This window comes from Emys orbicularis, chromosome 10, assembly GCF_028017835.1.
Source record: "Emys orbicularis isolate rEmyOrb1 chromosome 10, rEmyOrb1.hap1, whole genome shotgun sequence".
Lineage (NCBI taxonomy): Eukaryota > Metazoa > Chordata > Testudines > Emydidae > Emys > Emys orbicularis.
Genome location: NC_088692.1, coordinates 63,397,889 through 63,412,257, shown reverse-complemented (window position 1 = coordinate 63,412,257; position 14,369 = coordinate 63,397,889). Strand labels below are relative to the sequence as shown.

General features: G+C 41.1%; 1 protein-coding gene across 1 annotated transcript in view; it reads left to right on the top strand.

Moving 5' to 3' along the window:
• The window catches only part of MINDY2 (MINDY lysine 48 deubiquitinase 2), a 115,564-nt gene that overhangs the window by 18,790 nt on the left and 82,405 nt on the right, over positions 1-14,369 (top strand). The window contains exon 2 of the mRNA XM_065412009.1: positions 5,541-5,598. Coding sequence (XP_065268081.1) covers positions 5,541-5,598 — 58 coding nt within the window. The remainder of the gene's footprint in view (positions 1-5,540; positions 5,599-14,369) is intronic.

Sequence of the window (14,369 nt, the reverse complement as noted above, 5' to 3'; positions counted from 1 at the left end):
CCGGCGTGTGAGCCAGCACCAAGAAAGGAGGCTAAGGAGTCCCAGCACCGACATGGTGCTGAACAAAAGACTTCTGGCAGGTGCTGATCTTTGTTCCCCAGAAGAAAGAGGCAGGAGAAAGGGCGCTCTTCCTGTCCTAAGCCTAAGGAGCCAGCGGCAAGGAGACCTGAGCCCACCCAGCCTACTTCAGGCCCAGCAGCTCCCAGGGGCTTGTCAGCTCCTGCCCCACAAGGGGTTCAGTCAAGTCTGGCCCACTACCATTCTCCGGACCATCATGGCCAGGACATTCAACTCCCCTCCACTCCAGAGACTTTTGAGGCAGCGCAGGACCTTATTTGCCTGATGGCACCGCCTTCTCCAAGGAGGGATGAGGCACTGGTGATAACCTGGCCACTATTCCATCTAGGGGCAAGCCAGCGATGATGTCACACCGCTCCCCATCTCTGGCACGCCACTCCCCAGTGCCGGCCACACATGTGGGGGAACCACACCAGTCCCCAGAGGCCCAGCACCAAACATCAGCACCACCCAGTACTGCTCCTCCATGGTCGTCTTTTTTTGGAGATAGGTCCAGCAGCAGGAGATCTAGATCTAGGCGTCGCCGCCAGCTTCCTCTGGCATCGTGGCCACCTCAATGGCAACCACCAGCTCAGTGGCTTTCTGGACTCCCTGGGCTTATCAAGAGGCCCAGGGTCAGAGCCAGGCGTCGAGATCCAGGTCTGCGTCAGTCAAGTCGGCATCCTTGATCCCCCTCGCAGCACCTGGCACCGAGACTATCTCGGTGACGATGCCGGTGCCTCCGCATGCTGCTCTGACTTGGACACCAGCAACCATCTCGGCACCATCGGCACACCAGCCCCGCGAACAATGTGACCCTCTTAGTGCCGAGGGCAGTTACCAAGGCCATGTGTCGGTGCTCTCATCCTCACCAGATGAGGCTGTTGCAGGCACTTCAATGGCCCTGGCCTTAGAGAGTAGAAGGGTCCTGCAACAGTTGTTGCGCAGGGTGGCCCAAAACCTGGGGATCCAGGCAGAGGAATTGGTAGAGGATGCTGATCCCGTGGTGGACATCCTTGCCCCCTCTGGGCCTTCGCATATTGTACTGCCACTCATCAAAACTATAAATGAGACCACAAAAACTTTCTGGGAGACTCCGGCCTCTTTGCCACCTAAAGCGAAGAGAAATGACAGACGTCCCCTCAAAGGGATACGAGCATCTCTATACTCATCCTCCACCTGACTCCTTGGTGGTAGATGCTGCAAACCAAAGGAAGCACCAGGGGCTTCAGGGACCCTCCCCTAAAAATCAGGAGGTGAAAAAGGTGGACTTGTCTGGGAGGAAAGTCTACTCCACCAGTGGTTTGCAGCTCTGCATTGCAAACCAACAGGCCATCATTGGTAGGTACTCCTTTAACACCTGCAGAGCGATGGCCAAGTTTGCCGAGCTGCTACTACTACCAGACTCCCGTTCTGAATTTAATGCCTTGGTCTGGAGGAAGGCAAACTTATTGCTAGGGCCTCTTTGCAGGCTGCTCTTGATGCCGCAGCCGCCCAAACCATGGCTACAGGGGTGGCCATGAGAAGGTCCTCTTGGCTCCGGGCCACCTCATGAAATCCAACAGACCATTTAAGACCTACCCTTTTGAAGGTCAGGCCCTAGTCTCTGAAAAGACGGACAGTAGACTGCACAGTTCAAAAGACTTGAAGACCACCCTAAAGTTCCTGGGCATACACCCCCCTGCCATGCAGCACGGGCATTTCAGACCGCAACTTCCTCTGCAGTTTTACCAGCAAAACCGACAGGATGGTTCCCAGAGGAGGAATAGAGCGGCAGGAAGAGGCTGCACCTAACTTCAGACCATGGCTCTGGCCGGACCAAGCCTTCCTCAGGCCAGAAACAGGCCTTTTGAAGGAATTAGGAGATACTGGGAATAGAAGCCCTTGCCCCCTGAGCTCCCGAGGAACATCTTCCCAGCAAAAGGAGTAGGGAGTTTTATAAGGAATTGCTCGTGAGAAGGGTACCTGAAGAGAGATGGGGGTGGAAGGACAGACGGGCAGGCAGAGAATTGGAGTGAATATCCCCTTTCTACTGTGCGTAGTACCCAATGGTCCAATGTAATATGGGCCCAGACAGGGCAGACAGGGGATAGTCGTGATGAGAAGGCAAGGTGGGGTGGATCCAGTTCCTGAGCTGGTGCGCCATCCTTGTGCTGTTGTTCTTCGAGATGTGGTGTTCATGTCCATTCCAATACCCTCCCTCCTACCCCTCTGTCAGCACCAAGAAGAAACTGACGGGGGGTCGGCTCGGCTGGGCCCTATATTTGGCACCATGAAGATGCTACTCCAGAGGGCGCCCAGGCCAACCCTGCGGATACTGCTAGAGGATAAATCTTCCGGCTGTTATGCATGCAGCGCGCGCACGTCTGATTGGAATGGACATGAACAATACATCTCGAAGAACAACAGTTACAAGAAGATGAGTAACTGTTTTATTTAGGCTCTAAGTACTTTCTAGCCAAAATATTTAACTGCCACGTTGAGAGGAAGTGTCTTAGATGTGGTTGAGCTCACCCTTTTGGTGGCCCACCAGATTTCTGTGAGACGATCCAGACACTTACTTGCCTGCACATCAGTAGGCTGCAGCACTGTTTCTTCTCTTGGCCTGTTTGGTACATGTCCTGGGCACCAATTGTGTGTGTTACCTCTTCACAGAAATGGAACAGTGCTGACTCACCTGTGGCTTAAGTAGCCGTCTCCCAAACTCCACCTGAAGAGGCAAGCCTTCTGCTTTACCTCTTCAAGGGGCTACATGGTAGGTGTAGCAAGTAACACACACTTTGCACAGAATTCTAACACATTGCTTCTTACTTAATCGCATGAGAAATACACAGATCTATAAAAATAATCATCCCTACATGCATTTCCCTGCCTGAGTTTCCTCACCACTCCAGAGCATTCTTTCGGCTGTGGACAGGGTCCTCTATGGGATCCAGGATTATTTCCTTGCAGCTGTATGACTTCTCTGTCAAAACATGGAGCCTCTCTTCCTAGGTCAGCTTGCTTCCTCTGACTGTGGCCAGACCATCCCCTTCCCCTCTCCTTCCTATACTTCCTGTGTCTTACTGTGAATTTTCCCCTGACCCACCCAGCCTCTATGGCCAACATCAGTATGTTGGTGTCTTTTGTCCTGCTTGGGGAATTTTCTGCTCTCCATTTTCCCCTCTCCTTTCAGACAGGATGAGGAGGTATCCTCTTCCAGCTCAAGCAAACCCATTGTTCCAACGTACTTTACCCTGAATACATGGTTGTTGAGTTCTAATGACTCTACATTGTCCCTGGTCTGTGAACAATCCTGCTAGAACCATGGTGGGTACACTTCAACAGAGGGCATTTATGATACAGTAATTTTCATAACAGTAACTTCATAATAACCAGAATTTGTAAGTTATACATATAGATTCCCCCAAATCATCAGAGGCAGGGGCTAGTTCTAGACTATGCAGGGCATTAAAGATAATCACTATTAGCATGAATTGTTGGGATGTGAACAAGAAGCCAGTTCAGAGACTTTAGCACAGATGTAATCCCATATGCTCACATTGCTTAAATGGATCTTATTTTACATTAGCTGTAGCTTCTGCTTGAATTCTGTGGGAAGGACTAAGCACGTTTTTGTAGTCAAGTTTGAAGGCAGCACAGGCATCTAGCTCTTGGAAGGTCTACATAACAGAAAAATAGCTATAGTTTCGTGGCCTGCTGTAGATTGTGAAAGACAGTATGGACCAATATTGCTGCTTGGGGATTTAAGGGTTTATCTATACGGGGAGTTACTGTAAAATAAGAAGGGTGCAAATTTAGATCTCAATAGCTATTCCACTTTGACATTTTGTGTGGACGCTCTTATTCCGCACTGAGTGCCTTTTAGCAGTTTGGGGTAATCCATTTCTAAAATGAATTAACCTAAAACTCACAAAGGCGCAAAATAAGAGTATCCATATGGGGAGTTACTGTGGAATACCTGTTCAGCAATAGCTATTCTACACCATCTATTCTGAACTTTTTCCCTGTGTAGACAAATCCTTGCAACAGAACTCAAGGGCTGCGCGCCATTTTGGCAAAAATCTTGTATGCACACTTGCCAAAGGTTTTGAAAGTCATTAGTTTGTAGTGTTATAGAAGCCCTATAAAAATAGATTTGATTTGCCGTTAAGTTGAGATGTTGTATAAGTCTAATCATTCTAAGTAGCTCAGTTTTAAAAGGTTTCAAAAATTTGCTTGTCTAGGCAAATGCTTCCATCAGATTCTTGAGAATCAAGTATTAAGGCTTTTCAGCCCTTATGGTTTTGAAACCTTTCCAAAATTATAAGTGTCACCTGATGCTGTTCTGTCTTCCAGAGTTTTCAGAGAGCTTTAGTGCTGCTTATGTTGTTTATAGTTTTGCCAAGATGCAGCGGAGTGAAAACTTGCCTTGTTAGTTTCCATTTCTGCTTTTTTTGAATCCCACTGGAAGCAGTGAAACTGACAATTGAATTTCATTTTCATCAGTTGCAGAAGTAGGCACTGGAACTATTTTCCAAGGAGTATGACTCCAATTGAGGTTTGGGTTCCATGTTCAGAGTTGGTAAAGAAGTAAACAGAGAAGACTTCCTTCTTTTCTAGCAGCCCCAGAGGCTTGGGAGACTGGCGTGAGAGCTTCACATTTATCAGACACCTACTAGTTGGAGGCTGATACAAAAGATGGTGCTCCAAGCAAGATTCAGGGATTTCAGCACCAATTCTTTCTGTGTGTGTATATGGAGAGGGGTTTCACTTAGGTACTTCCACAGGAATTTGGCCCAGTGTTTAGTATCTGTTTGGGTAGTAAGCTTATTCCTTTTGCTATTAGGTATTCTCTTTAAAATAAATAAATAAATAAAATCCTATATCTGAATTTGCATGATGGAGGGGAGAGAGGAAAAGCTTGATGGGATAATTTAGAATAGTGAAATATGAGAAAGAGAGAGAGGGATGGACCTTGTGAGAAGGAAGGAAAATGTAGGAGAGGAAGTAGAGAAAAAACATTCTAGGGAAAGATCAGGAGTTGGAGGGGAAGAGAAAGGAAAGAAGAAAAGGTGAGTGAAGCGAGGAAGGAAAAGACGGTAGAAAAGCAAGAGATGTACCAAGTTAACTTTCCACTACGTACAATTAAAAAAAAATAATTTAACCATGTTACATTAAATACAGTACACAAGCAGTATGCAACTGTCATTCCTTTAAGTTGTGTGACTGTACTCTCATGTTGTGGCGGAGAGATCTTTCACCCTTGTGTGTGCTTAGTTCATGTACTAGAAAGTATTTTCTATTTTTTGAAATATAGTATGGTATCCCTTAGAGGTATCCTATAGGATCTGGGCCCCCTTGTGCGAGGTGCTGTATAAACAAAGAGATAGGTATGGTCTCTGCCCAGAAGAGCTTGTAAAATCACTTTTTGATTTTAATGTAACACAAACTTCCTCAAATATACTTCTCAGTTTTTGAAGCAAAATCCTTTTCTTTCACAGGTCAAACTGCCACCAATGATGGAAATCATAACTGCTGAACAGCTGATGGAATATTTAGGTTAGTAGTGACCAAAAATAGATTTATAATTATATTTAAGAAAGTAGTTTATCACTTGGTAGTATTACATGAGAATATTTTTCCATATAACTTTTTCTCCAGCAGGTTTTGATTGAATATAGGTTACGCAAAATATAATCTGGTATACTAGACTACCTTGGTTATCATTCGTTCTTTTCATTGGTGCTTCTAATGGAAGTTCTGTGCTCTACCTTCATGGTTAAATGTAAAATGTTGCTGTGGCTGCCAGTTTATGGCCTGGATCATGCAGGTGGCCTGGCCTCATGCTCCAGGATGCCAATAGACGTTTTCTTATTCATGTTCCTTGCTTTGTTCATATTCTATCTCCTGAAAAGTACTAAGACAATCGTTTCTTTTAATTTTCTACAGTGACTTTTTCTCCTTCTTGTTCTTACCTAATTACAGGAACAGCAAAAAATTAATGTAATTGGCACGGTAGATGGGGTCTCTTATTTGCAGGCACCACTTCATTCTCAGGTTCAGTCTCTAACCCATCTACAGCTGTTTCCAGAGGACAAGTCTAACTCTGATAAAGTCCAGAACATTCAGATATTCAAGGTTCAATCACCACACATTTTAAGCTCTAGACACTACAGGTCCTTCCCTCCCAGCCTAATAACTTTGGAGTGATGTTTCAGTTTTTTGTATAAAGTTAACCTGAAAAAGTGAAAAGAACGATTTTCTCTATAACATTATTTCCCTAGGGAATAGTTTATTGTGGGTTAAAATAACAAGGAGGAAAAACACATAAAGATTAGGCACTATACAATGAATGAATCTGTGCTACTGTAGGAAGCACTTGTGTAGATGGACTGTTTAGATTTACTTTTTATGAGCATGTATTATGGAACTGTGAGGGGTGTGGCGGTGGTTTTTTCTTAAAGCAGGAATTCAACCACTTTATGTATAAGGAATACAGCATATCCTTCCCACAATTATTGCACTTGATCTTTTATTTGTCAATTCATTCTGCACCAAATTTGGTTAATTAGTTTGAAATAACATCAGTTTTAAAGTTTTTTTTAATGAGTTCTTTAAGAAATTTAGCATCCAGTGTCTGAACACTTCACTATGAATTACTTTAATAATGGAATAGCAGACTTCAAACTCCCCATAGAGTTAAAACTCACTGAAATCTCATGCATTGGCTCCATTTGAGGACATTCATTTTATGATTAGTAGTAACTTTCTGCTTTTACTTTTCATAACTGAGGCTGATAAATAGAATTTTGGTATTTAGGGAATTCCACAGAGAACTGTTCTCTTAGGAAACGGCCACCACCTCTTGTTGTTCCCAATAGGAAAGAAGTTAGGCCACGCTGAGGAGATCGTGGACCCTCATGGCATAGGTGACACCATCTTCTTTGAGAGCAGCTTTGCTTCACACTTGCTGGGAACAAAGGGAGGTAATGGCTGTTTTGTAAGAGGTCATTTTAACTGAGGGCTACTGTCATCTCTGTCCCATCAAGAGCCATAGGAGATGGCAAGAAAGAATGGGAAACATCACATGGTTTATATGGCCATATACATATCTGTAATTTGGGCCTGCTTGTCAGTCAGTCAGGCACTAAACATTAAATTTTTCTTAGTTGCAGTAATTCAAAAATTCTTGTTTGTTTTTCCCAGTAGCCTTTATTTTAATCTACTGTTTGAAGGCTGTTCTAAGCATATAGAGTTGAGGTTATTTATGAAATTTAGTAACCAGAACCCATTACATATAGCAAACAGTGAAGAAGAATAATGGAGATTTAAAACACTTCTACCATTGCTAATGCTACAAAGAAACTCTTAAGCAGCCCTACTAGTAAACTGGCTATGGAGAATATTCTATAACATTTTCATAAGGATGAATTACAACCCTGGACTGATTGATTCTTCTGTGAGTGATTGTCTAAATGGATTTTGCTCTTGGTGTGCATGTGCTTCATGCATGTGAGATGGTTTCTTTTGGGCAGTAGAGTGTGGGGCTCTGCCTGCATCCTACATGCCCTTTTACCCCCTCACTTGATGGCGTAAAGGTTGGAACAGGTCCAGCTGTCCCTGAGTTCTTTCTTATGGCCAGAGGTTCTGTTTCACAGCCACAGCAGTTGTCTCCTTTGCTCTGGACACTGTGCTAGCGGGTGTTAGTCAGAATCATAGTTAATCATCTGTTTACAAAAACACGTGTCTTTTTCCCTTAGATAAACTTGTTAGGTTAGACACTCTCCTTTCCCCTCCCGAGGTTATTAGCACTGATAAGATTTAAAATCTGTTATTTCAAGTTCAGGATGGTGATTTTGACCTCTATAATTCACTCAGATCTTCAGGACTGATTTGCAGCTCTTGACTTGCAAGATGCCTATTCTACATATCAGTCCAGCCAGCCTACAGGAAATACCTCAGGTTCCTGGTGGGAACATCTTGCTAGCAGTCCTACCCTTGGTCTTTCCACATCACTGAATGTATTCAATAGTCGTGGTGATTATCTAAGGAGATAAAGAATCCAGGTTCATCCATAACTTGACTACTAGAGGATTCGAGGAAGATCACCACAACAGGTGATTAACTCAGTACAAATAATTCTAATGTGGTTTGCCTCACTAGATCCACATCAAAAGACAAAAAACTGTACTGACTCAGCGTAGATTTCTTAGGAACACTGATCGAGTCCAGGTCCATGACAGCTTACCTTACACAAGAGATTCCAAATAATGATAGGTTTTATCAACCCACTTCAAGATCAATTAAGACCATCAGTAAGAACGTGTCTCAGGCTACTAGGACCCATGGCCTCATGCTCTTATGTCCGAGATTGTCAGACTTGACCTACATTCTATTGAAGGATGGTTGAAGTTGAAATCAGTTTATCTATCCAGAAGGCACTGCATGGACATGATGGTCACAGTCCCTCAAGAAGCCCTCTCCTCATCAGGTGTACAACACAGTACCTGCTGCCTCCCAAGACACTCAGACATCTCAAAAAGCTTTTCTCTACATAAATATCTAGAGCTCAGAACCGTCCAACTGGCATGAAAAAGCATTTCAGGATCCACAGTACATGTTCTGACAGACTTCAACACAACAATGCATTATGTCAACAGGCCATGGGGGAGCAAGATCATTCCCTGCTCTATCAGGTAGCCATGTGGCAATGGAATTAGTGCATTCTGAACCAAATCACTCTGGTTGCCTTGCCGTCCTGGTCTCATTATTTTCACAGAACAGCTGATAGGCTGTTCTCAGATTACCATGCGTGATCTGTCAGAGACTCAGTCCTACATAACATCTTTCACAAGTGGAGATTTCCAGAAATAGATCTGTTTGCCCCGGACCAGAACAACAGAAGTCTGACAATCTGTTTAAGAGGGTGTTGGAGTCCATCCTCCCTGACAGATGTCGTTTTTTGTTTGTTTTTTAATTGCCTGGCTACTAAGACTAATGCATACCTTTCCACCAATGTCCATGATGCCAAGGGTACTGAGGAAACTCCAGTATGGGCCGGGCAGTTGTGGTATTTAGAACTGATGAACGTTTCAGCACAGCCACCATCACCTTACCGGCCCTGTCTGTGTAGTCTTTGAGAACAACAGTTAGATGTAACAGAGTTGGGTCCAGGTGTATAATCTGACAGCCAGGATGTTGGCTGGATGATGTCCACAGAAAGAAGCTTTCTTCTGAGGTTCAGAACATTCTGCTCTATAATAATAATTAATGGAGATATCCTATCTCCTAGAACTGGAAGGGACCTTGGAAGATCATCGAGTCCAGCCTCCTGCCTTCACTAGCAGGACCAAGTACTGATTTTGCCCCAGATCCCTAGGTGGCCCCCTCAAGGATTGAACTCACAACCCTGGGTTTAGCAGGCCAATGCTCAAACCACTGAGCTATCCCTCCCCCCCCTGCTCTAAAGCAGGAAGCCTTCATGAGATTTAATTATAAAGCTGAATAGAAGAGATTTTTTTATTTTGGGGATCTCAGCACCAGCTTTCTCCCCTGACATCACCAATTTCAGCAATACTGGACTATTTACTAACTCTGAAATAATCTCAGTTTTTCAATCAGCTCCATAAGGTTCCTTCTAGCAGCAATATCTGCATAACACACTCCTATTCAGGTGGCCATACTTTTTTTGTTTTTCCCCCATCCCACAGCAGGAAGATTCCTTAAAGGCCTCATTCACATTTTCCCACTGATTTGGAAGCCCCCTTATCCTTGGGACCTCAATATAGTATTAGTAGACTTGGAAGGATGAGATTTTCCTCGATAATTGTCATAAATGTCAATTTCACTGTACACACACAAACCAACCAGAAAGTATTTCCTTAATCAAAATTTGCAAATAGGCAAACTAAGAGAAATGCTGCCTGAGAACTTAGTTTGATTTAAGGATATTTACTTTGTATACTTTGACATTTGATGCTGACAGTTGGTGGTGGTAACGGTTATAAAGCTTGAACTTTTTGAATCTCATCATCTTCTGTCATTGTCTGACCCCTCCCTCCATAATTTCCCTCAACTGTGAAAATGTAAATAATAAAAATTGGAAACAATGCTTAAAAATAAACATCAATATTATCTGTCAAAACAATAAAATAAAAATTCAATTCTGCCAAGCCTAAGTATTAGCAGAGCTGATGAATTTCCGCCCCTCTGAGTGCTGAGCAAGCTGTTCCCTTTACCACCTACCTGCAAAGACAGCTTTTCTTAGTAGCCTCACTTCAGCTCAAAGTATAGGGGTGATTCAGGCTCTTATGACAGATGGTCCCCCTTAAGTGTTTCATGAGGACACAGTAATTTTTGGATCCCTTGCTAAATATCTGCCAGGTTTTCTCAGGTTATGATAAGAAGCTGCCTGTTGTGAGGAAATTCCCACTGTTTCATTCTTCTCAAAGGGCCTGTTAGGAGATGGTGAGTTAATATCTGATAAGGGAAGAATTAACTCATAGAGATTGGGGGAGAAAGATGCTGCAAGGCAAAATAAAGCAACATTGGGAGGATTCTGAAAGGCTGGTAGCTAACTTCTGTGTGTGTGTGTGTGTGTGTGTGTGTGTGTGTATGTGTGTGTATGTATGTATATATATATATATATATATATATATATATATATATATATATATATATATATATATATATATATATAAGTGTAATGGGATGGGACAAGAGCCTTTGGTCTGGTTGATCCCCACACCTCTCCTACTCCCAAGAGACGGAAGATTATACTGCTCATGGGGAAAGGAGTTGGCTCTTTGCAATACTCCTAGCCAGTTGGCTGCTGCCAATATCCTCAATTTTTATATACTTTGATTAGTGTATTATACACAAATTAAATAGCTTATTAGATCTGGATGCATTAGTCAAATTCTACAACTATTTGAAACCAAATCCATACTAATTTTCAAAGCAATCCATATTTTGTCTGACCATGTTTTAATCTAACCTATAAAGCAGATACTGCTATGTTCTATCAAAGCATCTACAGATTTATTGTTTCAAAGGGTCTGTAACTCATGCCAAACAACAATTTGGGTATTGATTCAAGATCTCTCATTATCTTTGTTAAAGAATGTATTTGTCTGGGGTTATGATCATCTGTGCTGTGAGGGCATTGCTCTATATTATTTCATCACATTTTAAAAATCGAAGTCTAGGCAAATGTTTTAGGAGTTTCTGTTCTCTTTGATAAACTAATAGCTAACAGAGATGCCGAGGGTTGGCTGCCCTTAAGAGTGAGATTTACAGCTCCAAAGAGTGAGATTTTCCCAGCTGGTGTGTTAGATCAACTTTGGTCCTTGGTGACAGCCAATAGTCCAGGGTTTTAATCCAACTGGCACTTAATAGTTTGTTTTAAATATACACTGCTTAATATTGCATATAAAACACTTAAATGTCCTAATTCATAAAAATGTCCAGGGCACGTGAGCATTCTATATGCAACACAAATTAATGGATTTTAATAAAAACAATTATTTGCTGTCTGAAACAAAAATCTGGATGGTGGGAGATCCCTGAGGACCTGAATTAACAACCCCTGGTTTAGGCACACAGTCAGTGGACAGTATAGGAGAAGTATTCAAAAATAAACTGTTTTTATATAAACCTAACAAAAAAGAGAACTGTTTTATCAATACAACAATGTGTTTATTTTCCATATCACCTTCTCATAGTGATCATCCATTTGAAAAACACTTTTCAGTAAGGCTGTCAAGTGATTAAAAAGATTAATCGCTCTGTTAAACAACAATACAATACCATTTATTTTAAATATTTTTGGATGTTTACTACATTTTCAAATATATTAATTTCAATTACAACACAGAATACAAAGTGCACAGTGGTCACTTTATATTATTATTTTTATTACAAATATATGCACTGTAAAAAATGATAAAAGAAATAGTATTTTTCATTTCACCTCATACAAGTACTGAAGTGGCATCTCGTTATTGTGAAAGTGTAATTTACAAATGTGATTTTTTTTTTGGTTACGTAACTACACTCTAAAACAAAACAGTGTAAAACTTTAGAGCCTACAAGTCCACTCAGTGCTACTTCTTATTCTGTCAATTGCTAAGACAAACAAGTTTGTTTACATTGACAGGAGATACTGCTGCCTGTTTCTTGTTTACAGTGTCACCTGAAAGTGATAACAGGTGTTCGCATGGCACTGTTGTAGCCGGCATTGTAAGGTACGTGCTAACGGTTCATATGTCCCTTCATGCTTCAACCACCATTCCAGAGGACCTGCTTCTATGCTGATGATGGGTTCTGTTTGATAACGATCCAAAGTAGTGCAGACTGACGCCTGTTCATTTTTCGTCATCTGAATCAGATGCCACCAGCAGAAGGTTGATTTTCTTTTTTGGTGGTTTGGATTCTGTAGTTTCTACATCACAGTGTTGCTCTTTTAAGACTTCTAAAAGCATGCTCCACACCTCATCCCTCTCAGATTTTGGACAGCACTTCAGATTCTGAAACCTGGGGTTGAGTGCTATAGCTATTTTTAGAAATCTCACATCGGTACCATCTTTGCGTTTTGTCAAATCTGCTGTAAAAGTGTTCTTAAAACAAACATGTGCTGGGTCATCATCTGAGACTGCTATAACATGAAATATATGCAGAATGCAGGTAAACAGAGCAGGGGACATACAATTCTCCCCCCAAGGAGTACAGTCACAAATTTAATTGATGCATTATTTTTTTTAACTAACATCAGCAGCATGGAAACATGTCCTCTGGAATGGTGGCCGAAGCATGGAAGGGACATATGAACCTTTAGCGCATTTGGCACGTAAATACCCTGCAACGCTGGCTACAACAGTGCCATGCGAACACCTGTTATCACTTTCAGGTGACATTGTAAACAAGAAGTAGGCAGCAGTATCTCCCATCAATGTAAACAAACTTGTTTGTCTTAGCGATTGACAGAATAAGAAGTAGGACTGAGTGGACTTGTAGGCTCTAAGGTTTTAAACTGTTTTGTTTTAGAGTGCAGTTATGTAACCAAAAATATCTGCATTTGTAAATTACACTTTCACGATAAAGAGATGGCACTTCAGTACTTGTATGAGGTGAAATGAAAAATACTATTTTTATCATTTTTACAGTGCATATATTTGTAATCAAAAATAATATAAAGTGAGCACAGTGCATTTTGTATTCTATTATAATTGAAATCAATATTGAAAATGTAGAAAAACATCCACAATTAGTATTTTAGTGTTATAAGTGCGATTAATTGCAATTAATTTTTAATATAGCGATTAATTTTTTTAAGTTAATCGTGTGAGTTAACTGATTAATGGACAGCCCTACTTTTCAGTGTCATTTGATTTCGATATAATTGCTCATATTACATTTACAGCAAGCCTAAATAATCAGATTCCAAAATAAATGCAAAATAAATTAAAATGAAATTAAAATAAAACACAACCAAACTATACTTTAATTAAATTCAGTTTAATTACTTTATTTTTACATGTATTTAATCTGAAGCTAACAAAACATAAAGGATTCAGATTTCACGTTTCTTTTAATATCTATATTGGTTTCTAATTTGGTGTCTGATTTTATTCATGTACTTTGTTATACTACCATGTGGCCACTTTGCTGCTGTTACTATTTCTTTTAGTGGCTTAAACTTGAAATATGACTTGAGATTTGCCAGCTTCACTTGGATAATAGAAGGCTGTGTCCCATCTAGTCCAAGGTTTGGTCTGAATGAGCAATCTGGCTGTCAGGAAAGATCTCTTTAAACAGGGGGCTCAGTTGGTCTGCGATTGCAAGAGGAATATTTTGCTGTGCAAGAAGAATTGTAACGTTCACTTCTGTATGTGTCTCTAGGGGAAAAAACACATTTTGAACAGAAACCAAGTGTACTGCATAAAAACAAAGAATTGAATATTTTATAAAAGTTAAATATAAAAATGGGAAATTAATAGACAATTAAAAGACATTCAAACAATATAACCAGATTTTTACAAGCACGTATGTAAATATATACAAATAGGGAGTGGATATTTTTGTGTGATGTAAGAATAGCAAGTTTGTGTCTGTATAACTTTGTATATATAACATACTGTATTTTAATAATCCTGTTGCCTTGGATAAAGGCATAAGATAAATTAATTAATATTTAACTCTCATCATGACCCATTGAAAATGGTACAGAAAACAGCAAATCTTGGACCCAATAAAAATTAATTCATGAAACACTGAAAGAACATTGCAAACAATATTTTGTCAAACTCTAGGAATAAATGACTACTTGCGCA